The 24,188-nt window shown below is 38.7% G+C and overlaps 1 protein-coding gene across 1 annotated transcript in view; it reads left to right on the top strand.

Moving 5' to 3' along the window:
• Positions 1 to 24,188, top strand: part of col14a1b (collagen, type XIV, alpha 1b) — a 98,750-nt gene that overhangs the window by 51,295 nt on the left and 23,267 nt on the right. The window contains exons 18-28 of the mRNA XM_066667792.1: positions 3,184 to 3,234; positions 3,324 to 3,466; positions 9,457 to 9,586; positions 9,963 to 10,085; positions 11,437 to 11,586; positions 11,770 to 11,886; positions 19,282 to 19,428; positions 20,979 to 21,053; positions 22,447 to 22,586; positions 23,252 to 23,375; positions 23,996 to 24,139. Coding sequence (XP_066523889.1) covers positions 3,184 to 3,234; positions 3,324 to 3,466; positions 9,457 to 9,586; positions 9,963 to 10,085; positions 11,437 to 11,586; positions 11,770 to 11,886; positions 19,282 to 19,428; positions 20,979 to 21,053; positions 22,447 to 22,586; positions 23,252 to 23,375; positions 23,996 to 24,139 — 1,344 coding nt within the window. The remainder of the gene's footprint in view (positions 1 to 3,183; positions 3,235 to 3,323; positions 3,467 to 9,456; positions 9,587 to 9,962; positions 10,086 to 11,436; positions 11,587 to 11,769; positions 11,887 to 19,281; positions 19,429 to 20,978; positions 21,054 to 22,446; positions 22,587 to 23,251; positions 23,376 to 23,995; positions 24,140 to 24,188) is intronic.

The following is a 24,188-nucleotide window of genomic DNA, read 5'->3' as shown; positions in this document are numbered from 1 at the left end:
CACAACACTCTCTCCATAACTGACTCTACAGATACCACAACACTCTCTCCATAACTGACTCTACAGATAACACAACACTCTCTCCATAACTGACTCTACAGATAACACAACACTCTCTCCATAACTGACTCTACAGATAACACAACACTCTCTCCATAACTGACACTACTGATAACACAACACTCTCTCCATAACTGACACTACAGATAACACAACACTCTCTCCATAACTGACTCTACAGATAACACAACACTCTCTCCATAACTGACACTACAGATAACACAACACTCTCTCCATAACTGACTCTACAGATAACACAACACTCTCTCCATAACTGACACTACAGATAACACAACACTCTCTCCATAACTGACACTACAGATAACACAACACTCTCTCCATAACTGACACTACGGATAACACAACACTCTCTCCATAACTGACACTACAGATAACACAACACTCTCTCCATAACTGACACTACAGATAACACAACACTCTCTCCATAACTGACACTACAGATAACACAACACTCTCTCCATAACTGACACTACAGATAACACAACACTCTCTCCATAACTGACACTACAGATAACACAACACTCTCTCCATAACTGACACTACAGATAACACAACACTCTCTCCATAACTGACACTACAGATAACACAACACTCTCTCCATAACTGACTCTACAGATAACACATCACTCTCCCCATAACTGACACTACAGATAACACAACACTCTCTCCATAACTGACACTACAGATAACACAACACTCTCTCCATAACTGACACTACAGATAACACAACACTCTCTCCATAACTGACTCTACAGATAACACAACACTCTCTCCATAACTGACACTACAGATAACACAACACTCTCTCCATAACTGACTCTACAGATAACACAACACTATCTCCATAACTGACACTACAGATAACACAACACTCTCTCCATAACTGACTCTACAGATAACACAACACTCTCTCCATAACTGACACTACGGATAACACAACACTCTCTCCATAACTGACACTACAGATAACACAACACTCTCTCCATAACTGACACTACTGATAACACAACACTCTCTCCATAACTGACTCTACAGATAACACCTCACTCTCCCCATAACTGACTCTACGGATAACACAACACTCTCTCCATAACTGACACTACAGATAACACAACACTCTCTCCATAACTGACACTACAGATAACACAACACTCTCTCTATAACTGACACTGCAGATAACACAACACTCTCTCCATAACTGACACTGCAGATAACACAACACTCTCTCCATAACTGACTCTACAGATACCACAACACTCTCTCCATAACTGACTCTACAGATAACACAACACTCTCTCCATAACTGACTCTACAGATAACACAACACTCTCTCCATAACTGACACTGCAGATAACACAACACTCTCTCCATAACTGACTCTACAGATAACACAACACTCTCTCCATAACTGACTCTACAGATAACACAACACTCTCTCCATAACTGACACTGCAGATAACACAACACTCTCTCCATAACTGACACTGCAGATAACACAACACTCTCTCCATAACTGACTCTACAGATACCACAACACTCTCTCCATAACTGACTCTACAGATAACACAACACTCTCTCCATAACTGACTCTACAGATAACACAACACTCTCTCCATAACTGACTCTACAGATAACACAACACTCTCTCCATAACTGACACTACTGATAACACAACACTCTCTCCATAACTGACACTACAGATAACACAACACTCTCTCCATAACTGACTCTACAGATAACACAACACTCTCTCCATAACTGACACTACAGATAACACAACACTCTCTCCATAACTGACTCTACAGATAACACAACACTCTCTCCATAACTGACACTACAGATAACACAACACTCTCTCCATAACTGACACTACAGATAACACAACACTCTCTCCATAACTGACACTACGGATAACACAACACTCTCTCCATAACTGACACTACAGATAACACAACACTCTCTCCATAACTGACACTACAGATAACACAACACTCTCTCCATAACTGACACTACAGATAACACAACACTCTCTCCATAACTGACACTACAGATAACACAACACTCTCTCCATAACTGACACTACAGATAACACAACACTCTCTCCATAACTGACACTACAGATAACACAACACTCTCTCCATAACTGACACTACAGATAACACAACACTCTCTCCATAACTGACTCTACAGATAACACATCACTCTCCCCATAACTGACACTACAGATAACACAACACTCTCTCCATAACTGACACTACAGATAACACAACACTCTCTCCATAACTGACACTACAGATAACACAACACTCTCTCCATAACTGACTCTACAGATAACACAACACTCTCTCCATAACTGACACTACAGATAACACAACACTCTCTCCATAACTGACTCTACAGATAACACAACACTATCTCCATAACTGACACTACAGATAACACAACACTCTCTCCATAACTGACTCTACAGATAACACAACACTCTCTCCATAACTGACACTACGGATAACACAACACTCTCTCCATAACTGACACTACGGATAACACAACACTCTCTCCATAACTGACACTACAGATAACACAACACTCTCTCCATAACTGACTCTACAGATAACACAACACTCTCTCCATAACTGACTCTACAGATAACACAACACTCTCTCCATAACTGACACTACGGATAACACAACACTCTCTCCATAACTGACTCTACAGATAACACAACACTCTCTCCATAACTGACTCTACGGATAACACAACACTCTCTCCATAACTGACTCTACAGATAACACAACACTCTCTCCATAACTGACTCTACAGGTAACACAACACTCTCTCCATAACTGACTCTACAGATAACACAACACTCTCTCCATAACTGACTCTACAGGTAACACAACACTCTCTCCATAACTGACTCTACAGATAACACAACACTCTCTCCATAACTGACTCTACAGATAACACAAGACTAATGACCTAATGTAATATATATATACTATGAATTCTAAAGTTAGATGCAGTTCACGTGTACCAGTTACATTTATGTTCACTTAAACAGTATTTTTACAGGTTTTTGAGAAGTCTGTTTCTTTTTTTTAGCCGCTCGAACAACTACTGTGGCAACTACAACTGTTTCCACAACTACAGCAGGTAAGATGAATTATTCTGATTGAGCATTTTTAAAAGTCATGTGATTTGTCCTATTTTCATGTGTGTGTGTGTGTTTGTGTTTTGTGTAGTCATTCATCTAGGGGTGAGAGGTCTGCAGCTGAGTGATTTCACTACATTCAGCATGGGTGCGTCATGGGAGTCGCTGGGTTCCAATGTACGTCAGTACAGAGTCTCCTACATCACAGCACGTGGAGACCGAGCTGAACAGGTGGTGAGTGCACATTTCATTCATCCTTCCAACTAGCACTCCCTGCTGTTAGAGCACAAACCTCAGTCACACTACAGCGCTGCGGATTCAAGTTTAGTCATCATTCAAATCAGGACATTCGGCTATTAACCATTCAATGCATAAGGCTGGTGATTTTACCCCGTGAAACTTGCACGCAAATTCTGTGGCTTGAAACGTACCTTAAACTGAGTTTCAGATGGACGACATGGTGGCTGAGCAGGTCGTGTCACTGTCACACAGCTCCAGGTTCATGGGGTTATGGGTTTGAGCCTCATCTGTCAGATTGGTGTTTTCTACCTGTGTCTGCTTGGGTTTCTTCGGGGTGCTCCTGGTGTTCTCCCTCAATCGAAAAACACACCTTGACAGGTTGTTTGGCTACTCAGAAGTGTCCAGAGGTGTGAATGTGGGTGTGTTTAATCCCCCGTCCAGGGTGTGCTCTGTGTTCAGGCACTGGACCCACTGTGACCCTGAACTGGATAAGCAGTTACAGACAGCAAATGAATAAATTAATGAATGAATTACACATGAGATGTATAATGTGAAGCATCCTGCATCTCATTTGAAAGTCAGGCAGTATAATTGCGGTTGTCTTTGTTGTTAATGAAACAGCCAATCAAAACACGGATAATGCATCACTGGATTAATAAATAATACATTTATGCAGAAAAGGGTTTACTGGATGATTAAAAATAAGAACCCATAGTTTAAATTGAATAAGGCTGGTATTTCTTTCATTTTGTCAGTTTTCTAAAAAGAATGACAAAGGGCAAACATTTCTTTTATTGAAGAGTTTTTCATAAACAGCTGCATCTCGTGCAGGTGTTAGTCCTTTTTATCCTGCTATTATCATTGTAGATTATATTCCCTTTTGACACTCCCTATAATTAATTCAGTTCAACTTTGTATTATTTAAAGATCACCTTTACAGCTGTCTTTTGACTGACGGATTAAGATTAATAACTAAATTATAAGGTTGTAGTATAAGATGTTACAAGCACCATTCTGCAGAAGAGATTGATCATGATTGTCTGTTCAAACGTGCACATCAATCTCATTTCGTTGTCTCAGAAATACAGAGCGTTTTTACATAAATTGAACATCAGTTTCAGTTTCTCTATTTGCAGTGATCTGCCTCAAGATTTGCTAATGACTTTGAAATATGTAGAATTCTGGATGTAAGATTTATTATAAATTAATTTTCCATGCTAAATTATTTTTTTTTTAATAATCTAATCCTTTTTTGTACACGTACCTGCAAACAGTGAATGGTAGTGTATGCTCTGGGGTTTCCTGTGCTATTCAGTGGTAGGCCCTTCCCCAGTGCATCAGCTTAAACTAATCCACTAATCACAAGGCCTTCATCAGTTGAATTAAGTGTGTCTCGAGCGAAGAATCACAAAAAAATAAAAATCAATCTGAAATACTGAGATTGAATCCTGCTGGCATCTTGCCATCAGGCTGTTTGAGTTGTTTATGTGAGAGCTGAAGCTGTGTCTGAGTGTTTTAAATATGCTGTCTTTTCAACTTGCTCTTTCTACATGTTCTATTTGAGTGCGCTAGATGCTTGGCCAAGAGGCTGTGTACTAAACTTTCAGTATGGTCTACATCTATAAATTGCTACTCCATTATATGTCCCCCTAGAGCAGTATTCAGGGCTCAGTTTGCAGTTTCTGTGTGAGGTTATGTCTAATTAAAGTCACAGTTTCAAAGCGTTTTTTTTTAATTAATTGGCAGAGTATCAGCACCACATATGGCATGGACAGCGGCTTGGATAAAACATTGGTATAGTCAAACAGAGTTTGATATTTAAGTGCTCTCCAGACCCTCTTTGATTTAGGTTCATTTTTACTGACTGACTGAAACGTAATTTTCTGCCCTATGTATAAATACTTCATGAAGAGTGCACACGCTATAAAATTTCAATCATATTGGATATAGTGTGTGTTGGGGTGTGTGTGTGTGTGTGTGTGCTTGGGCTTGAGGATGTGCTATTTCGGGGCCTGGAGCCGCCTTCTCAGACTCTGAATTGATTCGTCAAGCTTAAAAATCCTCTGGTGTCTGAATGCTAAGAGTTTTTGAAGGGCAAGCCTGACCACACTGAGAGAGAGAGAGAGAGAGAGAGAGAGAGAGAGAGAGAGAGAGAGAGAGAGAGAGAGAGAGAGAGAGAGAGAGAGAGAGAGAGAGAGAGAGAGAGAGAGAGAGAAAGAGAGAAACAGAATTGGGTGGGATTAGTTTTACACGGGAGGCTGGGCTAATGTCTTTTTTTTAACCACAGGCTGTCAGTAATGCTTATGATGGATTCACACTGGATAAGAAATATTGGTGTAAATAACAGATGGGAGCAGCTACTTGATTAATGCACGATAGTGGATTGTTTCTGTGGCTCATGCACAGAAGTGCTTCGTTTTGTAAAACATATTGGGAAATGAAAAAAGTGTGAAATCTCCCAATCCATGTCACTCATTTATCAGAAGAAAAAAAACTTTTAGAACTTTGAGTTATCTTTTTTTAAATGAAAATGAGAAGAGTTTATTTCTTAGTTTTTACCATTATTTTGTTGTTTGTTAAAGTGTGAAGGCTGCTCAAATGTGGATTGTAAAAATAAAACTCAACAGGCACTTGTTGTCTCCTCTGTGGAGACCCCATGTTTGCACAAGACTGCAAAATCTTACACTTGGAGAAAAATAAACATCCATACGCATGGGCAATGCTTAATTACTGACTTTGGAATCAGTTCATGTTTTAATATTCCTTAAAATCTTTAATTTATACTCTGTTTCTCACATAAAGATCATTTGGGGAAAAAAGAAAAAGGTGGTATGTCTGATACAGCACTGCACAGTAAAACACAGGTCCTGTTCCTTCATTTCAAACTGAAAGCACTTTGAGTGGAACAGATGAACCCTTTCTTCTGGTCACTGTTCTTTTAGCACATGCAGTTCAGTTTAGGACCGTGTGTCAGATATAGGTCACATTGTATAGAGTAATGTGAACAGCAGAACAAAAATATATCAGATCTAATCACAAACAGGGCCACTTTTACCTGCTGTGTGAATGTAGATGCATGGGTTTCTCTTTATTTTATATTCTTGAAGAAAAGATGTTTTTTTTTTACAGGTATTTATTTGATTTCTCTCAGTGTATATTTACACTGTGAGCACTGGTCTTGCTTTTCTCCTGAATTAGAGTGATAGAGTGTTCACTCTTAAAGGGTGTATTCTTTTACTTTGCCGTGTCTCTGAGTCGTAGTCAACACTAAGTGAGCGACTCTTGAGATTCGAAGTGTTAAAATGTTTGTGCTAGTTTAGCTTCATCTTTCTTCTTGCTTTATCAATAGCTGCGGTGTGGTCTCGGTATGCATTAAGACGTATCATTGAGTCAATTTCATCGATTCCAGCAGTAGGAGTCAGCAGTCTTTTTTTTTCCTTTTCTGAATGTATGTAGCTGTTCAGCTGACTTGGGAAAACACTCAGTGGCTGATGCAATTGACTTGGATAAATGTTATTTTATTTTATTATAAACTGTATTGTATACCTAAGTATATTGTTTTAAGTTATGTTTTAAAGTAAGTATATCATTTTAATGTAGTAAGGGGTGTTACTAAAAGGGGTAATCAATGTTTGCTCAGTTTTTATTTAGAACACTTTGAATTCATGTTTGTGATGTTACAACTATATGACAACACTTTTAGCCAACAATAGTTGGCTAAAACGATTCATTTAGACTGAAATGGTAAAGAGAATGGTTCCTACAGACTGTATGTAGCAGTGTTACTGGAGTGGTATGTGTGGGAAAATGAATAAACTTTGTGCTGTTCATAGCTGTTGGAAAGTGAATGGACTTGATGTATTCAAAAGCAAACAAAAAAAACATAAAAAATCTGAGGATATGAGGCTGAACTCGAGTTTATTCCATATGTACTGCCTCAAGCCTCAGGCATTACACTGTGCTCCTCATTCCACTTTTGAAGGGATTAGTCAGTCTGAACAGAGACAGTTTATATAAAACTTTTTTAAAAGCAATAGCAAAAAAATCAGTTAAACACTTGTACTAACTTTCAGTGATGTGAGTGCACAACACAGCCTACACCACATGTCTACACCACAAGTATCAAGTCTGCACAAAATCATAAGATAAATCAACTACTGAACAATGGGTTCGTTTTCTAGATATGCCATTTTATGATACAATATATTGTCATTTTATATTTCATTACTTTTTTTGGGCATGGAAAACTACACCAATGTAGATTAAAGTCTTGGGTATAGGGGGATGTGATGGCCCACTCATATCCACATATCACATGGCATAGTTAGCTCAGCTAACAACTAATTGTGTGGAATAGGAGATGACCAATGACTGAGTGAAATATTCAGCAAAATGTAGGTAGTGAACAAATATAATAGAATAAAAGGAGAATTTTTCATGGGCAGATGTTGAAGGAGAAAAATATGTCTGGTGTATTTTACTGAGCATACTTTTTATTCAGCCTCTGTAACCACTGTACGATATCTGGCCTGAAATCCTTGACTGGGGCTTTATCGTGTAATGTTTACGTAGGGTGAACCCTTGTGGTTATCGCCAAACCCAACAGCTTTGCAGAGACTAACATTTCACCCACATTTTATTGCATTGTTACAGGAGGACTCCAGCTCAGAGCCAAACTGAGAGCACACATTATGAAAATATGTTTGGCAGCAACTCTGTGTGTTTTCAAAATAACATTGTGAAAAATACCACTTTGATGGCGTAATTTTTGAGTTTGTTCCTGTTTTTCTTAAAAATTCCACACCTTGATGCACTAAGAAAAGCACAGCTAATTTAAACAAGGCTGACTATATGGAAAAGTGTTTTGATTCTACGTGCTTTGTCCAAATGTTTGCCCTTTGGCGATGTGTGTACCCTTCCACTTGCCAGAACAGTTCAGCCTAGTCAGACCCAGAGCAACTACAGAGCAAAACATTGCGTTGTTTAATTAAACCCTGAAGAGTTCACATGATTTATTTAAAACCAGATATATCTAAAAGACATGAAATTACTTTAAATAAAATAACCTACTACATGCTTGTTTACACAAAATTAATCAGTCTGTACACTTTTGGGGAAGTCTCTGTAAACTATGAGTCTACAGATGGGTCAGTGGGAAAACCACATCGATAGTAGAGGTGGTCGAAAACAGACAAGCAGGAGAAGTGTAAAGGAAGTGTGGGGAGTTCATAGGCATAGTACTTGGAGGTGAATGTGGTTGAAAGGAAGAGGCAGGACAGAAAATAAGAGATGTGTGTCTAAAATATGTTGGACATGTAAAATATGTAGAGTATGTAGAGATTACTCTACCAAGTCTGATATTACTATACCAAGCCAGGGCTCTGGCAATAATAAAATGACCTAAACCAATGCTGTTTTTAAGGAAAACATGCAGATAATTTTGCAGAAAATTCTGATATTGTTGATACACTCTTATAAGCCAATGTTAGAACAATCCTGGTCACATTGGTTTTGTTGTTTTACCTTCTTCCACAGGGACCAAATTCATATTCCATATTATTACATGTTTTATAAATTCATTATGTTAAATAAACAAGAACAGAGCATTAAAATCAGCAAATGTCTGCTCTTTGTTTGTATATTCATTTAAAAATATATGAAATGTATATATTGCATGTGGCTGTGTTATTGATATTGATATTAATATATATAAAACGATTGTTATAAAGTAAAAAAACTCAGCTCTAGAACGTTACCATAAAATATATAATTAACTATGAAAACTCTTTATTATCGTCTTATATGCCAATCTTCATATAAAATTTTAAAGGACAATATCTGAGAATCTTATATTTAAAGGGACAATATCTTAGAACAACATGTTTGTGTTGTTTTCTGTAGGTAAATGATGATAAGTGAGTTTTATATCTGCTGGGAATGTATGTATAATTTGTGATATCTTGCCTATGTTGTGTCTTGTGTAGATGATGATTCCCGGGAATCAAAACTCAGTGCTGCTGCAGCCTCTGTTGTCAGATACGGAGTACAGAGTGAGTGTGACGGCTGTTTACGCAGATGGAGATGGACCGCCTGTGACACGCTCTGCTCGCACCTGTAAGTAACACTCACTGGCATTATGGGTAATAAAGTGTGTAATTCTTTAAACTAATCCACTTAGGTGTAAATGTCCACATCTCCAGAAGAGTACCTTTACCTCTTGGGACTGGATTGTAATTCATTCACTCACATATACACATACTCACTCGCAGTTCGGAATTGCACCACACCACTAGAGGCGCTACTTCTGACATACTCAGTCACATTAAGTGGTTGCTATAAAGTTGATTCTTAAAATATTTATGTTGTAATTAATGCATGAAAGTATATGTATTCATGAGTGTGAAATGTAGACCCACATACAGGCTCTTAATGAATCAATTCGGAGTCACTCCACCTCCCAATGTCTTTCTGCATCTTACTTTCTCCTCAGTGCCTCTCTCTGCTCCTAAGAATCTGAGGGTTTCAGAGGAATGGTACAATCGTTTCCGTATCACCTGGGACACGCCCCCTTCCCCCACCATGGGTTATAGGATCGTCTACCAGCCTGTCTCTGGTGAGCACCCACAACTCCATTAACAAGTTATCAGTCCTCATCCCTGGAACTGGCCGTCCTACTAGTCTGACCTTTAATTAATCAATTCAATTAACCCGGCCGTCCGACTAGTCCGGCCATTTATACCAGGTGCAGATTCATGAAATTCATTATTAGGGGTTAGTTGGCCTGTGTGTGCCCTCATGCTGTGGGCTGATTTTCTGTTTATCACTAACTATAACCTTGTTGCATATCAGTACATGTTGTGACAGGCTGTCCTGTAGCAAACCTTAGGGCAGTGTAGAAGTTGTTCTGGTTCAGGATTGAGTGAAGAGGCTCAGCATGAGCATGCAGCCTCCTACACAGCAAGCTGCGATCCACCTTTCTGTCAGAAACAGCATTATATATTTCATGGGCCTGCCTTTGTTCCCTCGGGTCACTATGAGCCTGTCAGCAGTTCACCAGGCTTGTTTTATAGATGATCTTAAAGTCGCTCCATTCTGATGCTCGCCCATTTTCTTGCTTCCAACACCACATTCAAGAACTGACCTTTCAGTTACTACCTAATGTATATCCCATGCCTCAATGGCTGTCATTGTAATAAGATAAAGCATCTTATTGATTTGACCTTTCAGTTTTTTAATTTGTGTGTAAGGATTCAGCACCTCCGAGGTACAACATTTTAATTGCTTCAGATGTAATAGATTATTATTTGTTTGTTATCTTTCTAGAAACCCAAGGACATCTACCCAAAGATCTCAATATACAGTAGGGCTGTAAATAATGTTCATTTCATATTTGAGGTGCTAAAAGCTTATCTGTATGTATTATTTGTGTAGCCTGGATAAATCATAATAGATACAACAGCTGGACGATATGGCCAAAATTTATATTGCAATATATTTCTTCTTTGATCAATACGATATAATTCTGATATTGATATGAACAATAAAAAAGACACAGGAAAACTGCCAAGAACTGAAAGCAACATGACATCATCATCAAACACCATCACACAATTTGTCAATATTAATCATTTTAAAGGACATCTACCCGTGAACTTTACAATTGAGTGCAATGAACTTATGGCAGCGCCCTGTAATAACCCGTAGTCAGTGAGAGATGCTGTAAATGATGTATATTGAAATGTTGAAATGTGTTTAAAAAAGCATATAATTGTTATTGAAACATTATATATTGGGATATATTGATGCTGAATTATTGTCCAGCCCTAGTAGGTACTGAATAATATGTTGATATTAATACATAATAAGCAGGAGATTTACAGGTCTAAATGAACAGTCTGTTCGTTTTGCATACGTCTTCAATGTGTTGTTGGGCAGTGTGTGAGATGGTTGTTGTTTGTGTGCAGGATCGGGTCAAGCCTTGGAGACGTTTGTTGGAGACGACGTGAACACCATACTGATTTTAAACCTTTTGAGTGGCACAGAATACAATGTAAAGGTCATTGCCACCTACACCACGGGCTCCAGCGAGGCGCTCACCGGCAGAGCCAAAACACGTGAGTCCAGCCAAAAGCGTCTGAGACACAACATGACCAGTATGGTGCAGAGCCCAGGCGACATATATAAGAAATTATAGGATCTGAATATGTTTGTGCAGTATGTTACAGTGTTACAGGTGATAGATGTGTGCAGTCTCTAAGACTTTGTTATACTCTCTCTCTCTCTTTTTCTCTTTGTAGTTTACCTGGGTGTGACTAATCTGAACACCTATCAGGTGCGGATGAACAGTATGTGTGCTCAGTGGCAGCCTCATCGCCATGCCAACCAGTACCGTGTGGTCATTGAGTCATTGCTCAGTGAGTATATTCTCAGTGTGTACATGTTCTTATAGGACATAACCATTTAATTACATAGCTTACACAGCATTTTAAAAAGACCAAGCCCAATGATTAATGAAAATGGACTCTGGATTTAGTTCAATTCTCCGAGGAGCATGTTACTGGAATGCTGAATGAAGTTCAGCATATCCACTTAAAGTAGCACTTAAAAATATATGTTACTACATAGAGTTCTCCCCACATTTTCCTGTTTTTCGGCCCTCGGTATCTGTAGGGAATTGGTTCCAGGACCCCCTGTGGATAAACCCACACAGCTGTAACGAGCTGTAATTTTTAACATTCTTTCTTGAAAATAAATTTGTGAAAACAGCACCACAAACAGGTTGGATATTTTATTAAATAATATGCCACCCTCCCACTCTGACAACAGTGCACAAACACTCTGAATGGAAATATTGTCTAATGTTTTAGATGCTGAGAAAGCCTTTTTTCTCTAAATATTCTGTCTTTATTCTCAGAAGTTTCTAACTTTAATTTGTAAGCCATTGTAGCTGCATTTTCATGATAAGGTTTTTAACTATCATTTTCATTTTAACGTCAGTAACATCAGAATATTTTTGATGACATCCCTGAAAAATCCTGATGGCCAGCACTCTTTTACAGGGATGATTTTCTGGTCACATATGCTGTTGTGTATGCTTGAGTCAAATGCATGCACCTGGTTTTTAAGTGTGTGGGTTTGAAGACCTGTGCAATGCATAAGAACATTTTTGATCTGCATTGGTTGAAGCCTCGAATGCAGAACCTCTGGATACAGAGGGCTGACTGCATTTACAGAGTAAAGTTATGTTAAGACTTGGGGAGGGAGCTACTGTGGGAGATGGGATTGGGGTGTATTCATGACCTGTGGAATTAATATGGTTTAATCACTGTTAAACATTCAGCTTTTCTCTAGGCTCATTGTACAGTGTCAAACCACATACTCTTTCAAGGTGTGGCTTAATGCCCTCATTTCTCTGAGAAGTGCTACATCATTAAAGACTGAGTATGAAGACTGCTTATAAAGACTTTTATACAAAGTATTGTTAGTGGTGTTGGGTGTTGTTCAGTTTTCTTTTAGTACTTATAAATATAGCAGTACATTGACTTCAAAACTTATCCCTGAAAGATGCCTATTGACGAACAAACCATATATTGACACTGTTCAAAAATGTACATCTAAAACAGTAATTCTCTTAACAGAAATATGGTTATTTGGCTTTGACACAAATACACACATACACACACACGCACATACTTAGTGGCTGTGGGGAGTGGAACTGTTGGTAAATCTTTGTCAGTTAGATGGACACAAGCCCCAGGCTCAGACGGATATTAGACTCACTGCACACACACACACACACACACACACACTGCACTGCATACAGATAAGACACAACAAAGAGTGTTTGTGTATGTCCATGGTGCAATTACAAACTTGACCTACAAGGGCCCTAATGTTAACTTTCAGTGCAATGTATCAGTTAGGATGTGACTACAGGAAGAAGACTTTGGATTTATTAATTCAGCTATTGATATATTTCTCCTGATTTCAACCACAATCAATTTAACACTAGTGATGACAGTCCTTGTAAAAAAGTGTCTACTCTGATCATTTTCAGGATGCTCAGACAGGGGTAGCAGACAAACACGGATGACATCAGAACATCAGATTGCACTGAATGTTTAAAATCACTGTGGTTTGAGGAAAGCAAATGGACATATGTAGGATGTGAGTGTAAGCAGATGTTTAAGTGAAGAGTGTGTATGCGTAGTATGTGCTAATGACAGTATTCAGCATGAGGACTGACTCATTCTACTCATAACCCAGTGGAAGCTGTCAGGAAACCTGTGGTTCTGTGAAGTTTTTCTTTGTCTCATTTTGACATTTCCAGGTTTTAACCCTTAAAAATATCTAAACTGTTGGCTACATTAGGTACAGTTGTGCACATTGAGTACTACGCTTTGTAGGTATTGTTTAGTATATTAGGTACTAGACTAGATTGGTTCTATTGGGTACATTAGGCACTATTCATTAGTGTCATCTTTACAGATGAAAATGCTAACAAACTTGTTTGTATCTGTAAGTTAATTCTTTGCTGATGTATAAAGTGGTGTGTTTTCGGATGATGTTTGAGACTGGTTAGATAGGTGAGCTCATGTACATTGTTGTGATGTGTGGATTTTGTCTGTATGTCGAAGCGTTCCTGATATCCATCAGTTTAGCACACTTGTTTCAGCTCATAAAATGGTTTATAATTAGTTGATGTGTTAAATCAGATGTAAGAGAACAAAGATAACACTGTACTGGAGCAGTTAATGACTACTTTAGAGATATATCCCATGGTGTGTGTATACATTTCGAAATGTCAAATAACAAATAGTACAAACCTGTAATAAAAAAATTATGAAAGGTTAGATTTAGGACTGCGCAATTAATTGAAAATTAATGGAAACTGACATTCAGAACATCTAATCAACATAATACTGCTTATATTGATTATATCATTTTTTTTTTTATGTCCCCTCTGTGTGTTCATGTACTGTGCCTTTAATACAACACTACCATGCTGTAGTCATGTGATTCTGCCCCTATCTGCACTCTGATCCTAAATGCCGAGGCTGACCCAGCGACTTGAGCAGCTCGTACCAAAAAAACAAACAAAAAAAACCCCACAGAATTTGTGGTTTGAACGTGCTGTGTCCTGACAATAATTAAGACAACACTGAACAAAAAGAAGTCAATTGTAAACACTGAGTTTCAGTGACCAAAGCACAACCACACACCAAATATAAACAGTGCTCAGAAAAAAAGAGAGGAACAAGCTCCAAGCAAAATATCCCATATTTAATACTGGAGCATATTTACAGCACAAGCCTCATCACTGAACTGTGAGGGTCAAAAATACAAAAAACAAAATAATCATTCATTAATCGTAAATTAAAATGAAAAGTAAAATGTACAATTAATTGTGATATTGCTTTGTGGTCATATCGCCCAGCACTAGTTAGATGTGTGTTAGATAATGTAATAAAATTGTATTATAGTAAACATTATAGTAAACATTATAGTGAAATAAAAATCCAATATTCATGATGCTTCAAAACAGGTGATCAACTCTCAAGGGGCTTAAATGGTACTCTGGAGCAGCAGCACATGAACCTAAATTCAACAACCTCAATGCAAAACCTGGACAAAAGTGATATAAAGCACCTCATTTTAGAGCTGTTGAGCAGTGAAACCATGATCAACAGAGTGACTGACCTTTATTCAGTACTTCCAGGATGAGTTGAACTGGTGTTTGTGGTTCAGAATAAATCATCAACTCTTTTTTGGACCAGTACTTTTCCTTGTGTTGATAGATGATGCAATTCCCAACATCTCTAACCCAGTTTGGAAATATGTAAATGATATCAGTCTGCTGGGTGATGCCACATCTTCAAATCATTAATACTGCTTTCTTAGTGATGTCCAAATTTAAAATACTGGATCTCAATATCCAGGAAAATATTCACTGGGACGATCAAATAAATGCTATGACAGCAAATGCCAGCAGGAAATTCATTCATTCATTCGTTGTCTGTAACCACTATTCTGGTTCAGGGTTGCAGTGGGTCCGGAGGCTACCCAGAATCGTTGGGCACAAGGCAGGAATACACCGTGGAGGGGGCGCCAGTCCTTCAGAGGGCAACACACGCGCTCACACATTCACTTACACCTACAGACACTTTTGAGTCACCAATCCACCTACCAATGTGTGTTTTTGGATTGTGACCAAGTCACCCCATTTATGGATGGGCACATCAAGGATTCTGGGCAACTGCAGTTCTGTCTGGTTTGTTTACATTCAGAAGCTCTGCATCTTTAAAGGTGGAATGGTATGCTTGGAGGAGGAGGGGGGGGGTTGTTGTCTGTTCATGACTGGATGTCCAGATGCTGTTTTTTTACCCGATTTATTACATTATGGCTTCATAAATACTTAAGACCTGTTTCCAGTGCACATAGAGACTGGTGAGCTAGCAATTGGTGAGGTAACATACTCTGAATTTTATTATTTTTGATAAAAATTGTGAACATCGCTTTTAATGTCGTCATGGATTAGTATTTTTATTCATTCATCTAACAGAGTTATTGGCCACAAGGCAGAAACAGAACCAGGTATTTTTGGACTGAGAGCAAATGGAGACACAGGAAGAAAACACCAAACTCCTCACAGACAGCGTGGTGTAATGATTCTCTGTCTGAGTCGCCCTGAGCTCTGAGGTTGAATCTCTTGCTTACTCCCTAGTTCATATCCTCTCCAGGGAGGCTTTTGTGAGCCCTTTACCATTCAACCTTATCGTCCTCTGGGCATGCGAGCCACTAATACATTTTGAGCAACTCTTTTTGAGTGTGTTTACTTTCAGGTTCAAAAGTTTTCTCAGTGATTTAAAGGAACTGCTTTCCACACGTTCTTCAGTGCTGTCCACAAGCCATTCATAGTGGTTCAGGTTTTCTTCTCCACAAATTGCCCAGTGTATTTCTATTGTTGTGGTTTTCCACCTTTTTACAGAACAAACTGGATAAACATATCTCAAAAAACAGCTTTCAAATGTCAGTTAATTACACACACAATACCCTGACAAAGTCCAAGCACTTTGTCAAAAACTATTTCTTTTGGAAATATGTGTGTTTGTGCTTACCATCATATTTACTTACATCATACATACTTACTCGTGACCTACTATATCATTGTTATTGTGTTAACTCTAATATTAGTGCTTTTCTGGGTAAATTCAATTTGTAAATTGTTCAATTGAGCATTTCATTTGGGAATATTAATATGGGAAGTGATTACAAACAGTTTTGAGCATGCGTGAATGTACATACATTTATGTCGGCATTTGAATGTTTCTACACTGTCAGAAAAAAAATGGTCACTGTGGTACCCTCAAGGGAACATATTCCTGTTCCTTTAATTAGGGAATGTAATTGTACCTTATTCTGTTGTAATTATATATTTTTAAATTGTGTTGATTTCATACTCCCCGTTTCATCTCCAGGACTTATGTTGTTTTATTTTGCACATTTCTGTAATGAAAGATTACAAATATTCACTACTCCTTTTGGAGAAGACAAGGTAATGTACCTTTAAGGAGCCAAACTGGATTTTACCAACACTGCTGTAACTTTGAAAGTGCATTTACACTTTGTCTTTAGTGATAATAATGTACCTCGGCCATACCTTATTCTGAGTGTGTATGTGTGTTTTTGTTGTGCGGGGGGGTTGTGTGTTCATGTCTCTGTGCGTGTGAGAGAGAGAGAGAGACAGACAGAGAGAAAATATGTGTGTGTGTGTGTGTAACTCAGAATGATGAAAACATTTGAAGTGTTGTCTTTCTGAGGAAGGGAATGTTTCTAATCCAGATGTCATTCACCCAGGAAAGTGTGAAAATGCAAAACTTGCTACTCTCCTTCTGGCCTTTTAGGTCCATTACAGCTCTACTGTATAATTTAACCCTCAAATATACATTCAGTTCTGCATGAACAGCTTGTATAATATCCAAGAAAACATGACCTAGATAGCAGAAATAAGACCTACATAGCAGATATCTCTAAATATACAATGAGCAATCACTGGATTAAGACCACTTACCTTGTATTTACACTCATTGTCCATTTTATCAGTTATTCTGACAACACAGGAGCACTTTGTCTTTCCACAATTACAGACTGTAGTCCATCTGCTTCTCTGCATACTTTCTTATCTCCATTTCACCCTGCTCTTCAGTAGTCAGGACCACCACAGAGCAGGTATGATTTGGGTGGTGGATCATTCTCAGTGCTGCAGTGACACTGACGTGGTGATGGTGTGTTAGTGTGTTTTGCGCTGGTACTAGTGGATCTGACACAGCAGTGCTGCTGGAGTTTTTAAACACTGTGTCCACTCACTGTGCACTCTGTTAAACACTCCTACCCCGTTAGTCCACCTTGTATATATAAAGTCAGAGACAGTAGCTCATCTGCTGCTGCACAGTTTTGTGTGTGTCCTGCTCTAGTCCTGAATAAGTGGACATTATTGGGTGGTTGTTTTTAGCTGGTGGACTATTCTCAGTCCCGCACTGACACTGAGGGCTTTAATCACATTGTTTTGGGCAGCGCATCCTTACTAACTGCTGCAGTGTTTTTCTGTACTGCATTATTCAGTCACAAGGCTGTTTTATTAAAATCAGATTTCTTTGTTTGTTTTTGTTGATCATATTTCCAGATTAAGACATCAGGCTTGCTTAGTCACCATGACTGGACTCCAAATTAAATTCGAAACGGTTTCCTCCACCAGTCCTTGTTTGTTCTTTTCTCTTTCACCCGTATGGAGATTTAAATGAAAGGATCGAAAAGATCAAGCATGTCAGATCTTACTTATGAACCTTATCTGACTTCCAGTCTAAATATAGCCTAGGAGGTTTGGAGAGAAAAGTGTTGTAAATCAAATGCTTTAAAACAATCTTGAAAGCTTGTTAAAACTCTTCCTGGAGATGTACTGTTTTGCTAGAGACAGTCTCCATATATATATATATGTTTTTTTTTTTGTTTTTTTTTCTTGTTTCCTTTGTATCCTGCTAAAGCGAGGACCTTACCAAACAAGTTGGAAAAGATAAACACTCATGAAAACAGATACGAGGAAGGTACGAGGTGTTGTGCTGCTGTGTTTATGAGCAGGCGCTATTTTAATACTGTGGGTTCGGTATCGCATCAGCGCGGATAAATGAAAGGAAAGAGATGAAAGAAATGACTGTACGATGCAGACTTGTTTTTTCAGGAACAGCGTTTATCTGATCCATTTGGATATAAACAGTATGTTTCTTATCAAACAGCTGCAAAACCCAGAGTGTACAAGTAAAAACTAATGGAGAGGTACATATAGTATATGTGATATTGTACTACGTACTACTGCGATGGGCACATTTTGACAACACAGTCTTCCATCGCCTACACACACCTGTGTAATCTCTATAGAAAAACAAGAAATCAAATGGTGGCTCTGGAGAAGTTGCACATGAGCCTAAGGTCAGCCTGTCCAATGCCAAGCGTGGGCTAGATCCTTATAAGGCCCCAAGCGTTAAGTCTTGCTGTGGAGCAGTGGAGATCTGTGTACTCGGGGGTAATGGAGCGTCGTCTAATCCCTTCTGGGATATTAGGCAACCGGCTGTTGCCATATCAGTGGTGTTAGATAAGAGAAATATCTCTGCTATTGTTGCACATTTGTTAAATCTAATCAGAAACCATGTTTTTTCAGGAAAATGAATCTATTTTTTATGTATACATGCTTATTTTGGGGATTATTTATTTTTCTGACACAGTATGTCATAGACTAATGTTATTTTCTTTTCCAGATGGTCAGAGGCAGGAGGTGAGATTGGATGGCTCTGCCTCCAGGCACTGCTTTAGTGACCTGAGTCCAAACACACAGTACAAGATCAGTGTCTACGCCCAGCTTCAAGACACAGAGGGGCCAGCCGTCACCACCATCCAGAAAACATGTACGTGTGAACTGTCACACTCACTCATGACATACAGACATTCAACCGTGTGCATATTTTATGTAGAATAATGTGATGCATTAGTTTTTAAAGTGATTTAAAACAACATGATCTCAGCTTGCAGTTAATTGCAACTAAATATTCAATCGATTAACTCTAATTAGGGTAATCAGTAATAAGCACTTACTGAGCCAAACTGTGCTGCATTAGAAGTTCGCATTTGCTCAGGAACAAATCACAGTGCATCTAATATTTATTATTATCAGTTCTTCTACATTTATACAGTGTTGCACTTTGTTCTGTGCTAATAAGCTTAATACTATCTCCTGAAATGTGGTTTGTTTTTCATTAACATAATCACAAGGATTTTGGGATCCAAAATTTCTTACATAGTGGATTTCACGCATTCACACACACACACACACACACACACTCTCACACACAGAGGAAGGGATAATTCCCCTGGTCCTAGTGTTTCTGGTGATGTGTCATATAGCAGCACCCAGACACACATTAGATTTATGGCTTTGTTTTGAAATCGATCTAAAGTGTAAAACATTGCGGCTGTCTGTGTGTTTCCCAGCGGCAATGTGGGTAAGTTCTGTAATTGCCCACATCGCACATACACACTCACACACACTCCCTACAGCAGTCATACATTCATACCAGCAATACACACGTTACAGAGATACATACAGACGGGGTAATCACACACACACACAATCACACCCATAATCAGACACATCAGAGACCGAAGAGCTGCCAAGTTTCACTGAGCACGAACACACACAGACATGTACACACAGACAGACAAACACACACACACACACACACACACACAACACACACACACACACACACACTGACAGACAGATAAACACACACACACACACACACACACACACACACACACTGACAGACAGACAGACAAACACACACACACACACACACACTCTGACAGACAGACACACACACACACACACACACACACTGACAGACAGACAAACACACACACACACACTGACAGACAGACACACACACACACACACACACTGACAGACAGACACACACACACACACATTTTCATTTCAAATTTTTTTTTAATAACAGTTATAAGTAGAGCATATATTGTTTGCATAAAATAACACCGATATATAATGTATAACCTGTTTATTCCTGCAATAAATGAAGTAGAAATAATGACATAGCACTGATATTCAGTAACATAAAGCCAGTTTTGTTTACAGATATTTGTAAAAGAAATTTCTAATGTGATGCTACAATTCAATAGGTCCAGACCATAAGCAGGAAAATAACATACCTATATCTGTGATTATTTAAAATGCTGTAAATGATTTTGGAATAATCGAGAAAGCATTGAAATTGATTAATATATTTAATAAGAATATGATTTTATATCTAGAGTGCCTCATATTTGAAAATATTAAATGCTTGATATAGACAGCAACAAAACAAACAAGTGCTCATGTGATGTGTGTAATTCAACCACTTCCATACTCACACCCATTTTTGTGTGTGATTTCCTGCAGTCCCTGTACCCACTACTCCTCCCACCAGACCACCCACCACCACCCCTTTGCCTACCATTCCTGTAGCTAAAGAAGGTAAGCCACAAAACGTCAATTTTTTAAGAAAGCTCCTTTAGTTACACACCACACCATTCCAGAAAATAAGCCTGTGAAGTTTAAACTAAAAACTTCCAGAAGCATTCTTTTCCACTTAGAACAGGCAGCAGTTGAAATAACATTTGAAGCGTCCATTTCAATTTTGCCTGCTTATCATCTTTAAACTCATGGTGAATTTAAACTCAGTCAGGTGCCGTCGTCATGCATAACAAAGATTTTGTCCTGGCTACAGTTTTTATGCCATATTTACCAGCCTGTTTGATCTCCACTCTTACAGTAGCAAGGCAGGACAATCAATATCATAATTTATCTGCTAATTTAGCTTAATCAGGGACTCAGACAGAAGGATCAACAGCAGACTGTTCCTATGGAGACGGCCACCTCCTGCCGCCGGTGGGCACCAACATTCACTTCTGAACTCTGTGATGCTGAAACTATAAACACACACCAGAGAGAGAGAGAGAGAGAGAGAGAGAGAGAGAGAGAGAGAGAGACAGAGAGAGAGAGAGAGACAGAGAGAGAGAGAGAGAGAGAGAGAGAGAGACAGAGAGAGAGACACAGAGAGAGATAATAAGAAAGCAATCAAAAGTTGCATTCCTGTAGAAGAAAGGAACAGACGGAGATGTTGTGATTAACAATGCAGTGTTCATTATTCATATCTAAGTACGTAGTAAAACATATTATAAATAAACATTAAAAATAGTAAAAGTCGGTTTAACTTCCTGCAACACAAGCCAATGCACACCAAGAATAACTTAACGTGATGCTTGAATTCCTCACACTTTTTCACGAAAGCCTGATGCCTATATTAGTTTACAGTTATCATAACAGATCTGGGCACTAAGTGTTCTCTGGTGTGTGTTGAGCTGACAAGTGGTGTTGAATCAGCAGTTTCAAGACTCTTGGTTAAATAATAATAATTAAGAAAATTAAAAAAGCCTGTTTATTTCTGTGGGATTAATAAAAGAGATTGGAACATGTTCTTCTAAAAATGAATTATGATTATATCACAGGAGACATTTAAGATGCTATAACCTTAGGAGAACAATAACTAAATATGGAAAAAATATAGGCTAATGGCCCTTTAAACCTAATTGAAAGTGTACACCTCACTGGGGACATAGAGAGTGGAAGCTAGTCTCAGGGCTGGAGCTTTTCAGAATGTAACCAGCAGGGGATCCTTTCCTTCTGTTGCACAGTTCTGCTTTGTTCTTTCAGTTTTATATCTGCTTACATATAATATAATATAATTTAAAACATTATATTTATATTACTGTGAACAACAAACCCGACCCACTCACACTCTTTCATTTCTCCGTCTCTCTGCCTCTGTCTTCCTCTGACTTCCTTGTCTCATGTCTGTTTCTCCCAGTGTGCAGAGCCGCCAAGGCTGATCTGGTGTTTCTGGTTGATGGATCGTGGAGTATCGGGGATGATAACTTTGTGAAAATCATTCGCTTCTTGTACAGCACAACTGGAGCTTTGGATGAAATTGGACCTGGAGGCACTCAGGTCAGATATTATCAGTGCATAATGCTCACATTTAATTCTGAAGAGTTACTTTGAAGCACGGAAAAAATGCCGATTTATGTGGAATTTAAGAAAGCTGGATAAATCCCACACCACTGATGCTTTCCTCTTTTTTGAAACATTTTCCTTAATCTCACAGCTTTATTACCCTCTAAAATGATTTCACTTCAGCTAACTATTCTGTCTGTTTCTGCAGTTGTGAATGAACGGCTAGACCTCAGTCATCTCCCACTGTATCAAATTACCTTTTTTTTCAACGCTCACGAGCGTTTCCTGCAAGTTTTTCATAAATTGACTCAGCACTGTATCATTGATTTTGTTCAGATGTTTGATTGTAGTAATTATTTTTATTATTATCTGGCCGTCCTCCTGTTCCGTTTAATAAGTCCAGTCTTATGCTGAGCTTGTCTTACCGCTACACAGGTTCTATTAGCTTCTTCTGTCTTATCAAACTACAAAGAATACCAATTTAGATCTTAATCAACTTTCAATTTTCAGCATTGCTTGCCACAGCATATTACTAGATTTACCCTCACAGTAAGGTCTTCCTCACAGTAAACTTTTAAAATGAGTCAACTTAGCTTCCTCAGCTCATTACCAAATATTATTTTTTTTTCTGTATTCATATTTCTGTCTGTGTCTGGCAGGTGGCCATAGCACAGTTCAGTGACGACGCCCGCACTGAGTTTAAACTGAACTCTTACGACAACAAGGAGAGTCTTCTGGACGCCATTCAGAGGATTGCATACAAAGGAGGAAACACTAAAACAGGCAAGCTTCCCTGAACTCTGTTTTATTTATGAGTTTCTGAATCCCTACCAATGGTATAATGACTTCCTGCAGTTTATGGCCACTCTGATGTGTACAGTATATTTCAAATGACTTTTTCTGTTGGTTTATTTAAAACTATCCATCTACAGAAATAGACCAACATTTTAGTCAAGGCATGGCCTTAAAGTTAGAGAAGCAAGCTTTAGACCAGAGGGTCTTCAATTCCTAGGACCAGCAGGAAATTTTAATTCCTGCCTGAAGTGCCCTTGATCAAGGCACCTTCCCCCTTAGACTGCTCTCGGGGCGCCGTGGACGGCAGCCCACTGCTCCTGCTGTTTGTGTGTGTGCTCACTGCCCCTAGTGTGTGTTTGTTTGTTCACTACCACGGATGAGTTAAATGGAGAGAATTAATTTCCCTAGGGGGTTAATAAAGTAGCTCCTCTTCTTCTTTTCTTTCTTCTCTTCTTTCCATTTTAAAATTGTTTATTTTTTCCTTGAGGATACAAAATGTGCTTACAACATTAAGTTTCTGGAAATGTTAGCCCACTCATTCAGGCTCTGTAAAACCAGGTATCTCTCTGTTGTTGACTTAACACTAACCTCTGAACTTCATCCTGTAGGACGAGCCATACAACATGTGAAAGACACTATCTTCACGGTGGCGGGAGGGACCAGGCGAGGCGTTCCCAAAGTCCTTGTGGTGCTGACAGACGGCCGTTCCCAAGATGACGTCAACAAGGTCTCCCAGGAGATCCAGATGGAAGGTCAGTAACTGTCTCTGTTGATATGATCTGGCCACATCATTAAATGGAA

The sequence above is a fragment of the Hoplias malabaricus genome, chromosome 4, assembly GCF_029633855.1.
Source record: "Hoplias malabaricus isolate fHopMal1 chromosome 4, fHopMal1.hap1, whole genome shotgun sequence".
NCBI classification, from domain to species: domain Eukaryota; kingdom Metazoa; phylum Chordata; class Actinopteri; order Characiformes; family Erythrinidae; genus Hoplias; species Hoplias malabaricus.
Note: the sequence above shows the minus strand (reverse complement) of the source record. Positions and strands in the feature narration are given on the sequence as shown.